Here is a 12,727-nt window from a genome sequence, read left to right as displayed (position 1 = left end):
CAGCGCCCTGCGCTGGGCCGGCCCATATAGGAGTTTTTTCTTCTGTGTTTCTTCTGCGTTTTTAACACGCCATAAAAGAGTGCGCTCGCGGAGATTCGAACCAGCAACCTCCCTCTTTAATACGTACTAATGCAACCACCCCGCCAATCACTCTGATGTGGTTAACTCGAACCTTTTCTTTCCCTTGTTCGTTCCGTTCTGTTTCTTCTTGTTTTTTTCATTTTATTTCGTTTTGCTTTTTGCTTTTTGTTTTCTATTTTTTATTCCTGAGACAATAAATTATCTGGCACATACATGAACTTTTTCGTCAAATCAATGAACTTATTTTGAAATTAGATGAACTTTTTTCAAATATGTGTAGTTTTTTAAATCCAGTAACTTTTTTTTTCATTTTTCTGATGAACTGTTTTCAAATCAATGAACTTTTTTTCAAATCCGCCGAACTTTTTTCAAAATCGATGAACTTTTTTTCGGATTCGATGAACTTTTTATAATTATGATGAACTTTTCTCAAATTCGATGAACTTTTCTCAGATTCGATGAACTTTTTCCAATTATGATGAACTTTTTCATATGTGATGGACTTTTTCTCGAATCCCATGAACTATTTTCAAATCCGATGAATTTCTTTTTGAAATTCATGAACTCTTTTCAAATCGATGAACTTTTTTCAAAACTGAAAAAAGTTCATCGATTTGAAAAGAGTTCACAAATTTCAAAAACAGTGAACTTTGTTTCAAATACAATGAACTTTTTTCAAAAACTATGAACTTTTTTTGAAAATCGATGAACTTTTTTCAAAATCAATGAACTTTTCCAAATTCAATGAACTTTTTCAAACTCGGTGAACTATTTTGAAAATCGATGAACTTCTTTTGAATTCGTGAACTTTTTTTAATACCTGAACCTTTTCAATTTGGTGAACTTTTTTTGCATGCTCATGAACTTCATCTATAATATGTGACATGTTTTGAAATAATTAGAAAATATAAACGCTACAGTGTAATGTGCAAGAAATTTCGCGTCTGCGTTTCTATCCTTTTAAAAACTTCGCGCTGTTATTGTCCATAAGCAGTTGGCTGGTCCAGTGGTTGGCCTCTCCGTGTGGAAGCGCCCTAGCGCTGGATCGAACCCCAGTTGCGATGTATTTTCTGTCTGTCTTTTTGAGATTTTGAAAACATTTCTTAAAAATAGTGAGCAGTTTTTAAATGCCGCAATTTCATTATATTCCTTTTTTAGAAGTGAAGATTATTTGAAATCCCACTTTAAAATTAAACATGAACAAATCCTGCAAATCCCGAACAGTTTTCCAAAGCACGAACAATTTTTCAAAAATTTAACCATTTCTGAGAAAACGAACAAATTACGAAAAATGTGAACCTTTTTTCAAATTTCCGAATATTTCCTGAGATCACGAACAGATTTTAAGTTCTGAAAAAAAATGGAAAACATGAACATTTTTTATGTTCAGAACAAAAAAGTTAAAACAGAATATTTTTAATGCAAACACAATTTGTATTGTATGCTAAATGCAAACAAAATTTGAAACATGGAAACATTTATTGTAAATTGCGAACAAAATGATGAAACCGCGAACATTTTTTTAAACATGAATATTTTTCTGAAATGGTTTACAAATTTTGAAACAAAAATAGTTTTTTAAACTACTGAACATATTTTGGACATGAACATTTTTATGAAATTATGAACAAATTTCAAAATAGGAACATTTTTTGAAATTCTTTAACTTCTTCGAAACACGAATTCTTTTCGAAACTATGAACAAAATTTTAAAAAGAGAACATTTTTTGAATTTCAAAAAAAATTAAAAACAAGAATTGTTTTCGAATTTCCTGAAGATTGTTTCAAACATGAACATTTTTTAAAAATTGTGAACAGAAATTGAAGACGATAACATTTTTTTAACTTTCATTTTTTTTAAATTTCTGAACAGAAAAAACAGGAAAAAGAAAAATACGAAAAAGGAAAGAAAAACAGAAAGAACAAAAAAGAAAAAAGAAAAATTAAAAAAAAGCAAAAAAAACCCGGTTCAGGATCCTTCTAGAAGGTTTCCAAAACCGATAAAAACCGGCTGGGAATCTTTGGAAGGTTCCTAAAACCGGAAGCGCTGTTACAGGGTCACGGGCCGGCCCAGTTTCAGCGCTCGATAACCAGCCTGTGCGAAAGATCGACAGTTTGACGCAGTATGCGTCAAATAGGATATTCCGCTAAAGGCGCCGAATAGGGTTTGCCATTCTCTTGGTAGGCCCAAACAGCTACCCCTCTCATGAGGACAAGTGGGCCGGGCCGAGAGGCCATACGCCACCTACCGCGGGGCCGTTTTGCCTAAAGAAAAAAACCCTACCGCGGGGCAGTTTGGGAGCAGCGCCGCGCACCTCGTGTCTTTTATTTTCAGTCTCCGCTCGCCTCCAATCGCTCACGTCACTCCGTCCGCGCGAGGAAGCGGCCCGTCGTGCAGTGCTTCGCGACAGACCATCACCGCCTCGCCGGGCGGCGGCGGACGCTAGCGCGGTGAGTACCCGGTCCGCCTCCCTTCCTCCCCGCTCCGCCCCGTCCCGCCCCGCTCCGCCACCCGCGCCCGACTCCCTCGACCCTGTCTCTTAGTTCCCCCCGCGGCCAAATCCAAGCATTCAAGCTAGATTTCGCGCAGCGGTGGTTTGCGGCGCCCTAGTCTCCGCCAGGGCGGTGGGTCTGGGGGCGATTCGTGCGCTGGTGTTCGGTAGTTCTGGGTTTGAGTCGTGGTTGTGCGGGCTTCGTGATTCAGCGTAGCGGTGGTTGATGGATTGGTTCGGGAGTTCTGTTTAGAAGAGGGGGCGTGGTTTCTAGGGTTTTGATGGTTCGCTCATGCTAGATCAGGCAGTCGGGGCTCTGTATCTGGTTGATTCGGCTGATTGCCCAACTGGAAATCATAATTGCTTGCCATTGCCCCCTTGGCCCTTGGGTAAACAGAGAAGTTCGGCTGATTTCAACTATAGATTGCGTGAGATGAGCTGTTCAAGTTCTGAGACGGCTTCATGGATAGTGCCAACTGCGGAAGTTGGTCACTGTCTGTAGCAAATTACAGAAAGCTGTAGGATTGAAAATGGTACCCTCCGTCCCATAATATAGCGTTTTTGACACTACACTAGTGTCAAAAAGACTCTTATATTATGGGACGGAGGGAGTAGTACATTGCTGATATTGCTGGCCAGGTGTGTGCTGGTATAAATTATTGTCATTCAGAACAAGTCACCTGTCTTGGCAGCAGTAGATCTGATTTTTAACGCCCATTCATTGCAACAATGTGCTATATAGATGTGTGTGAATCGCTCTTAGGCGTGTACCATTCTGAAGATAACTTAGTATGAAGCACATCTTGTATTGGTAATGGAATGAATGTACTGGCTTTAAAATTTTTGAAGATGCAAAGTTAGCTATCAATGCTTGATAAGTTATATGTGATCAGTTCTTACAACCACAAATGTTGATTATACTTTGTGTACTTGCTGCAGGTGCTGGTTCATTTGGTGCAACTACGTACAGATCCATATTCTGTTGCGACTGCGCTCTGCAAGAAGACAATTTTCCGAAGCCGTCTTCTTTCTTTTACTAGAATATAAAATAATTTCTGGCCGCCATCAGATGGACAAAAGCAATACTTCTGGCTGTGCTGAGGACACTATTGAGACTCGGAGTTATGCAAACTCTAGCCTGAACCCTGAGGCCCTTAAGCATCAAAGTTTTCCTTTTCCGTACACATCCCCGTCGGGGGAAAGGAAAAATTTCAAAAGGGCAGCTAACAGGGGAAGGAAAGGCTCCCGAGTATTGTCAAGTAGAACTTATCCTTTGAAGTCATCTGAGAGTACTGTCAGGGTTCTTCGTTCTAGATCAGTTGCAGATAAGTCACCTAGTGATGCTGTGCAAACTCCAACAGAAAAAGCCGCAAAGAAGCCACCTAGCGACTCTGTGGACACTCTAGTAAAACCAGCTGCTAAAAGAATAAAGAGGGATAGACCCACAAAGGGTGGTCCGGACGATGAGTTATCGAAAATTCGTAAGCGAATTAGATACATTTTGAATCGGATGAACTATCACCAAAGTTTTCTTGAAGCATATGCCAGTGAAGGCTGGAAAAATCAAAGGTTCGCCACCTCTTTATTCATGTATTTGATTTGATTTGCTGGCGTCTTCTCCTGAATTCACCTTTGCATTTGTAGCTTAGTTTCATTTGTTATTACCCCTTCCATTCGTTCTATAAGGTGTTTTAGTTAGCAAAATTTCCCGATTGTAAGGTGCATTTATCTGTTTGCGCTGATCTTAGCCCAACTCGGTTGTTATCCCATCATACTGCAGTTATTGCGCCATCCACACTGCCCCTCCTTCAACACGTCGTTCCACATCCATGCGTGCATGCATGTTACTTGCTTATTCTGGATAGCTAGCCACAGCAAACAATTATGATTCTGGACACCATGCATGCATACTATTGCTTTACTCCTCCGGTCGTTTGATTGGATGGCCAATTAAACAGCTGCCGGAAATTAATGAACTAATACACATTGTAGGCAGGGGTGAAATCCATAATACCCCTCTAAGCTCCTCCTTGGTCTTAGTGAAGCAACTAATACACCTTACAAAGGGGACTGGAGGGAGCATTCACTTTTAGTTGAACTATTGCATAGGCGTATTTGGTGCTGTTGCTTCTTGAAACACTTATATTTATTTCATCTGCATATGTGTGAATTAACTAGCAACTTATAATACATATGGATCTGATTTACCACTATTAGTGTAATAATTCTGAACCGGCACAGAAGTACAAAAAAAGGCCATTTTTTGTAATTACAAAATTAAAAGGTTCCTGAATTGGGCATTAAGCTAAAACACTTCTTTTTTTGTTTGTCTTTCCTATTTAATGTGCATTTAATCAACCATGAGTGTGCGAGTTAGAAGTATAAAAGTGACAAGTGACAGGCTTACCATCTGTTCATTTTGTTTGAGAAATACACTCATGAGTCATGAGGTCTACATTCATGTAGCTCTCCATTAATTGCAATGTGAGTCTCTTTGGTCCCTCTCGATAAAAGAAAGAACGGAAAGGGTTTTTTGTGTTCTAAACAATTGGCAGAAGGGTATCCTATTGCACGCTTTATCATTTTATTCTATTGATGTCTTTATTATGTCTTCAGATGTTATATTGCATTCATGTACATTTAAAATTTCTAAATGTGCCAGTTGTAATGAATGATTTAGGGTTCAGTTAAAAAACCTAGACCAACAGCACTAGCCCCTGTGGCATTTTAACAACGAAGAAACAACCCAGGCACACACCCTGCGGAGCGCAAGGCTCGAACGCGGGTGGCGGGCTGGGCGCGCAGCCGGCCGAGCGCTACTAGGCAACTGGTCCACACCCAGTTCCAATTTAGGGTTCAATTAAATTTATGTTCTTATTTGACTGGTTATTTCATCAGAGGCGCATGAACATGCTTTCTTTTCTTTTGGTTCGCATTCATTGTCAACAACACAGCTTCTTGGATGTTCTTAGTTGTGAATTCCTTGCAGCGTGAGTTGCAATATAGAAATATTACTCACCCATACACAAACATGCAGTTTGGAAAAGATAAGGCCTGAGAAGGAGCTTGAACGAGCCAAGGAGGAGATCGTGCGGTGCAAATTAAGAATACGAGAAGCTTTCCAGAATCTTGATCATCTTCTAACTGTGGGGAAGCTTGAGGAATCTTTGTTTGATTCTGAAGGAAAGATATCTTCTGATGATGTATGTCAACACGTTTTTCTTTTCTGATGTTGTGCTGTGTTATGTTTACCATTTTAATCATTGACCATGCTACCCATCTTGCAGATTGTTTGTGCCACTTGTAGTTTGCAAGAAGCTACATTGAATAATGACATCATTCTCTGCGACGGAGCCTGCGACAGAGGGTTCCACCAGAATTGTCTAAACCCTCCTTTACTGACTAAAGATAGTAATATTTATTTTCTCAATTTCTTATGGTATCCAAGGTCCATTATTTCTGGTGTTAATTCATTCATGTGATCATTCCCTTTGTAGTTCCTGAGGGAGAGGAAGGATGGCTTTGCCCTGCATGTGATTGCAAGATAGACTGTATAGAATTAATAAATGAACTCCAAGGGACAGATCTTGACATTAATGACTCTTGGGAGGTAACAGTTTCACTGTTGAGAATACTTGCTGTTTCAAGGTCAAATAAATTTGAAATATATTCCACCATGATACTACATTATTTTTGCAGAAAGTTTTTCCTGAGGCAGCTGCTGTGGCACACGGGCCTATGCAAAATGATGTAGCTGATCTTCCATCAGACGATTCAGAAGATGATGACTTCGACCCCAATATATCCGAAGAACATGTGGCTGGTCACGCAGAAGGATCATCAGAAGAGGATGGGGATGAAGGTTCAGACTCTGATGACTCAAATTTCATGACCTCTTCTGACAATTCAGAACACGTGAAGGAGAAAGTGAAAGTTGATGACCTTGGATTACCTTCTGAGGACTCGGAGGATGATGACTATGATCCAGCAGGTCCTGATTCAGATAAAGATATCGAAGAGAAGCAAGATGAGTCAGACTTCACATCGGACTCTGATGAGTTCTGTGCTGAGATTACAAAGTCTTGTAGTAAGGATGAAGTTTCGTCTGGTCCTAAGGTTGGAGGTCGTACTAATGACTTGGAAGGGGCCCCTGTTCGGCCAAACACATCAATGTCACATAGCAAGGATCTTGAGATCGACCCAGATGTGATTTTACCATCTACAAAACGGCAGGTTCAACGGTTGGACTACAAAAAACTTTATGATGTAAGCTCAACTTGCATGCTATTTTGGCATTAATTTTGCTTATGTTTCTGGCCTTGCAAACACCTTTGGTAATTTTTTGTTGTTGTTGTACTACCAGTGGGTGATAACTTTATTAAGGAAATATAGATAAATCCAATAGTTCCACTGAAGACTGAAAAAAGCATTTATGGGGGTGGTTAACATGATTATAATGCGATAACCATAACAGGGCATGCATCCATACCCTGATAATTTAGCAATAGATGCATAGCCTGTCCAACATTTCTTGATTTTTGTTATTGCTTTAAGGCTGTGGAACACAAAAGAGCTTTTTTTAAGTGATGCTAAACTATTACCTCAACTAGGATTCTTGAGTAGAATTTACTTACTTAACTGTTAAACAGGATGTGTTTTACTGGGTTATGAACCTGACATGTTTCTTAATGCTGAAATCAAAAGGATACTTATGGGGAAGCACCATCTGAATCAAGCGATGGTGATGAGTGGTCTGGGAAGAGCACACTCAAAGAAGACAACGAAGAACGAAATGAAGTGGATTCATTTGCACGCAAAAGCTCCAGGGGAACGCGAGCGGTGCATCCTGACGGTTTTCATGGTTTAGTAAATGATCAACATGCAGGGGGGCTTACCTCTGCTGGCAGCAATAGTAAAGCTAACAAAAGGCATTTTGGTCCAGTAATTAATGAGGTGAAGTGACACATTCCCATCTCTTCATAATAGGTGGTTTTATATTTATCAAAACCAGTAGCACAAGCTTAGCCAATTTGCATTGCTATCCAAAGTTTGATGTAGTCGCTTACACCTCATTTTTCTTGCAGAGGCTAAATCAGTATTTCACAACAGACCAATACCCTAGCCGTGCTGTTAAAGAAAGCTTGGCACAAGAATTAGGGCTGACATTCCATCAGGTTCGTATGTCTTTGTCATGAATTTCCAGTTGCATGTGAGCAAAATCTCACAATGGCTTCTGCTGTCAGGTTAACAAATGGTTTGAAAGTACACGTCACGCAAGAGCAGCTGCTATGAAAAATGGCACTCAGCTAGAAAAGCAGAGCAACAGTAGGAAGAAGAAGAGCTCAGACGCAACTCACATGGAAGTTAAAGATCAACCTAATGCATGTAAAGAGGAAGGTATCAGACAACATAGTCCAGTGAAACAAGACACTGATGGTGGGCAGAGAACTCATGTGCCTCCAGAAAGCAGCCAAAGCTATACTAAAACCTCGGGATTGATAGGCTGTCCAAAAAGTGAGTCCAGAGAGAACCATGAAAAGAATACCTCCTCGAAATATGTTGGAATGCCAACAGATGGCTCTGCAGAGGATCAGATTCTGGAGCTAGAACCTGAAGATGAAGGTTCGGACTCTGATGACCTGAATTTTGTCACCCGTTCTGGAAATTCAGAACCTTTGAAAAATAGAGAGAAAATTGATGACCTTGGATTACCTTCTGCGTACTCTGAGGATGATGACTATGATTTTGACGAAGTTATTGAAATGATGCAATCAAGTTCAGATGAATCAAATTTCACCACCTCTTCTGACAATCCAGAAGATGTGAAGGAGAAAGTTGATGACCTTGGATTACCTTCCGAGGACTCTGAGGACGATGATTATGATCCAGCAGGTCCTGGTTCTGATGAAGATATTGGAAAGAAGCAGTCAAGTTCAGAGAAGTCACACTCTTCTGACAAATCAGAAAATAGGAAGACGAAAAGGAAAGTTGATGACCTCGGATTACCTTCTGAGGACTCGGAGGATGATGACTATGATCCAGCAAGTCCTGATTCAGATAAAGATATCGAAGAGAAGCAAGATGAGTCAGACTTCTCATCTGACTCTGATGATTTCTGTGTTGAGATTGCTAAATCTTGTTGTGGCCAGGAGGGAGTTCCATCAGGAGCTAAGGTTGGTGGAGACCGTACCGATGACTTGGAAGGAACGACTATTTGCGCAAATGCGGCCATTTCCAATCTCCCTTCCAAGGATCCTGAAATGGACCAATATGTTGTTTTACCAGTTTCAGCGAGACAGAAGGTTCAGTCTCCGGACAGCAAAAAACTCGCTGTAAGCCCCCAACTTGCTTGTGTGCATATTTTAGCACATATTCTGATAATGTTTTTGTCCTTCATGAAAGCTTTTGGTATGTTTGTTTGCCTTGCTGTCAACTAGGGAGAGTGATTACTTTATTCAGAAAATTTAAAAAGCCATCATGGGAATGCTCAACATGATTTTGGAATATGAGCTTAGAGCATGGTAATAGTACAGCCAACTGCTGGCTATATGATGTTGCCATTTCATCTATATAGCTATCATTTATAGTAAGGTTGGCTATAAGAAGTATACTTCTTTCCACCTTCTCTCTTTCTCTTTCTTCATATTTATTTTAGTTGCCTAGGAGGACGTGTAGAGGCAGTCTCTTCCGTGGGAGCCTACGCCCCTTACCTTTTCATGTCCCTCTCCTCCACATAGGCAAAATTGCCATGTAAGTGGGCTATAAGCCATTAAGCCTGCTATTATACTTGCTCGTAGACATACATGGACAGCATGATAATAGTACCAGATACATAGCTTGTCTGTTTTGTCTTGAATTTAGTTATTGTGTTTAGCATTTGAGCTGATACTAAACTATTGCCCTCAATTTTCTGTTTAGTGCTCCCTCTGCCTTAAGTATTATGTACAATTTGGTTATTATGTGCGCATACATGTGTGTTTCACTAGCTTATGAACCTTACATATTTCCTCTTCATGCTGAAACTGAAAGCAGGCTTATGGGAAAGCACCATCTGATTCGAGTTACAGTGAAGAGTTGTCGAAGAAAGGCACACCTGAAAAGGACAAGGGAAAAGAAAGTGAAGCAGGTTCTTTTGTGCGTCAGAGCAATGAATTCACTCCGCAAAGGTCTCAACAAAGCTTTCATGGTTCGGTGAATGGGCAAAATGCAGAAGAGCTGCTTACCCCTAACGGAAGCAGTACTACAGGTCAGAAGAGACAATATGGGCCAATAATTAATCAGGTACTATGGTTTAACAGAACGGGATAAACAGGCTTAACCAGTAAGATTTCTATCATAAGTTTGATTCATCCGCAAGCATTTCATTTTATTTTTTGCAGAGGCTACATGAGCAATTTAAAACAGATCAATATCCTAGCCGTGCTGTTAAAGAAAGCTTGGCACAAGAACTAGGTCTGACATTCCGTCAGGTTTGTACCTCTTTTTTTCATGAATTCCCATGCATGTACAGTTGTCTTGGCATTGAGCAAAACCCTCACTATGGTTTGTGCTAACAGGTTGAGAAATGGTTTGAAAGTAGGCGGCGTCACATAAGAGTAGCATCCAACAAAGGCAGCACTCACGTGGAAAATCATAGCACCAAGGAGAATCCTAATGAATGCAAAAGTGATGCTCTGAATGAGGATACGCCATCGGGAATTCTGAATGAAGGTATCACACAAGATGGTCCACTGAAACAAGACATTGGTGGTGGGCTGAAAACAAATGCCAGCACTCCAAATAGCAGTCAAAGATATACTACCCCCTTGGTAAGGCGCCCAAAAGGTGAGTCCAGAGAGAATCATATGAAGAATACCTCCTCAAGCAGTTCTGGCAGGCCAGAAGGTAGCGATGCAGGGTATGCAGTTCTGGCTCTTGAAGCTTTGGACGAGAAAACAAGAAGCAAAATGCTGCAGGAGCTAAAGAAGAGGAAGATTGGCTGATGACGTTTCTAGCTAATGACTCTTTGAACTTGCAAGTCGGGCCATGATTTTGGCTGATGCAAGTCAACTAATTCTTTCTCTGAAATTAGTTACCCACATGGTGGGTGTCTTACTCCAGCGGGAGGCGTCGTTCGATATATGGGACTCCCGCTAAGAATCCTTATACTCCTCCAGATCGCAAGTGATAAACTGAACAATCTTGGAAGTGCCGTCGCCACAGCGCACTTCTATGGCAGAGAATGGAAGACACTTAACATTTTCGCCTTGGGCGCTGCTGTCTCCTTAAATTATGCTGTGAAATTATGCTCATGTGCTGTCATTGGTTGTGTACATTGTTGATAAGTGACCAGGTTCAGCTTATCGTTCATATGAATTTTAAACAGTGTCAGTGGATCTCGTTGGTACATGTTGTAATCTTCCCCTTTTGGTGGAAATATATGTTGTACTGTTGGTGAGGAGTATATTCTGGTTAAGACTTATTTTTCATGATTTCCTCTTGTCTCTTGTCTGCATCAGTTTTGACTTGCACTGGAAGCTATGTTTTTGCTTGGACGCCTTACCCAATACTTGCATGATATATGCCTGTTGAATCATTCATATACACCTGTTAAAACATCTTCTTCTTGTTGGTATTCTGATGACTACAGTAGGACACCGCCTAGTTTAAAAAGCATTGAAATGATCTTACAAAAGTTTTGTTCCATTTTATAAAGGAAAAGGGGGGCTAGGATATTTGCAAGATAGTTCCCTCTTTAACCATGCGCGCAGAAACGACCGGAGCTGTCGCCGTCGCCGAACCAATACGCCATTGCATCTGGTCTCAGGGAATGTCTTTCAGCTCCAGGTAAACGATGCCTTGCTAGGCCACTGGCCCTTTCCGATTGTCCAATGTTCGGAGTGACGATGCTTTCTTCCTCTCGGCGACCTATTCCCCTTTTGTCAAATGGAGGATGGTGGTGAGTCCCGCTCCACAACCTTCACAAGACACGGAATTCCGCCGCACCAGCCGACCGAAACAAAAGAAGCGGTCTTTCTCGACGCCGAGACCGGTTCATATCACGGCGCGGTAGGTCGTCGCAGGCATCGAGATCGTCAAAGTGAAGCCACCGAAACGACACAAAAGATCACAGCTCGCCACTCACACCAAAGGCGTGCATGCCGCTCAGACGCTCAGTTGCTACGGCCGAGTGCCATATTCATGTCGTTGTTACTGCCCACTACTGCTGCTCCATTGGATTCTTCCATGTTTATGTTGACGCGGTGAAAGTGAAAGTGAAAGCGAAGCTATAGCCGCGGTTGGTTGGTTAGACTAGAAGACGAAGCCGGGTGGTGGATTTCTCATTTCTCCACCGTCCCGTAGACATCAGGGAAAGGAAAGAGAGGGCGTCTGCTGGCCTCTCCTTGTCCTCCGTCTGCATGGTCCAAGCAGAGGAACAAACCAAACGAGCCAACAAATCCCTGGCAGATGCGTGATGGCTGTCCCGAGCACAACTAATACTAATTCAGCGGGGAGACGCAAGAAAGTGAAAGATAACAAGATTTGCCACACAAAGTCTGTGCGGAGTAACCTCGCCGACGCCCGCAATCAGTACGTACCACCACCAGACTGGGACGAATGATCATGCATGCACACGGCAGGAGAGGCGGCATGGCAAGTCAGCCGGTCAGACGCGCCGGATGTGGACTGGGGATCTCTGGAAGGAAAGCCCAGCAGGAGCCGGCCGGTGATGGCCCGCCATGTGGTCGGCCAACTAACGAACAACAAACACTGGTGCACAGTTCCTCCGTGAACGCAGTAGTGGTTCATGAGTGATCCCGTCCCGGTCCCGGTGTGGACTGGACTGGACTGTGGCCACACGACAGTGCGTGTGGTCCATGGCGAGAGGGAGGAGCTTCTTGCTAGGCGATGTTGAGATGGCCGGATCCGGTTGCACACCTGCTGGAGTGCTGGTTTCCCTGGCTGCCGTAGAAGGTTTTGATTGCCCCGAAGGCCCTGAGTGCGCTAGTGCTGATGCTTTCCCCCGTTTCCTTTTCGGGTTTTACTCCAAGTGGGAACACCACCAGCACCAGCAGGCAGCGGCAGGGCCAAGTTTTCAACCCCTTTGGGCGTTGGAACTGTCGAAAGAAATGTGTAGCTTGGATTGGACCCTACCATGAATGCAACGCAATGCA

General features: G+C 42.1%; 1 protein-coding gene across 1 annotated transcript; it reads left to right on the top strand.

Annotated features, from left to right (window-relative positions):
- The first annotated feature begins 2,397 nt into the window (after positions 1 to 2,397).
- On the top strand, positions 2,398 to 11,044 carry LOC123140265 (homeobox protein HOX1A). The gene is made up of 12 exons (XM_044559905.1): positions 2,398 to 2,532; positions 3,513 to 4,142; positions 5,611 to 5,776; positions 5,861 to 5,984; positions 6,071 to 6,183; positions 6,273 to 6,839; positions 7,278 to 7,526; positions 7,658 to 7,747; positions 7,817 to 8,905; positions 9,606 to 9,854; positions 9,953 to 10,042; positions 10,130 to 11,044. The coding sequence occupies exons 2-12, from the start codon at positions 3,643 to 3,645 to the stop codon at positions 10,553 to 10,555; spliced, it is 3,663 nt and encodes a 1,220-aa protein (XP_044415840.1). The 5' UTR covers positions 2,398 to 2,532; positions 3,513 to 3,642; the 3' UTR covers positions 10,556 to 11,044.
- The last annotated feature ends 1,683 nt before the right edge of the window (positions 11,045 to 12,727 follow it).

The sequence above is a fragment of the Triticum aestivum genome, chromosome 1B (genome assembly GCF_018294505.1).
Source record: "Triticum aestivum cultivar Chinese Spring chromosome 1B, IWGSC CS RefSeq v2.1, whole genome shotgun sequence".
In the NCBI taxonomy this organism is placed as follows: Eukaryota; Viridiplantae; Streptophyta; class Magnoliopsida; order Poales; family Poaceae; genus Triticum; species Triticum aestivum.
This window is presented reverse-complemented; position numbering and strand designations above follow the sequence as displayed.

Excerpts from the sequence above, each read along its gene's own strand:
- LOC123140265 (XM_044559905.1), top strand. The coding sequence starts at position 3,643 with ATGGACAAAAGCAATACTTCTGGCTGTGCTGAGGACACTATTGAGACT. Across the intron at positions 7,748-7,816 it reads TAGGGCTGACATTCCATCAG|GTTAACAAATGGTTTGAAAG; the intron begins GTTCGTATGTCT and ends TTCTGCTGTCAG. Across the intron at positions 8,906-9,605 it reads CGGACAGCAAAAAACTCGCT|GCTTATGGGAAAGCACCATC; the intron begins GTAAGCCCCCAA and ends AACTGAAAGCAG.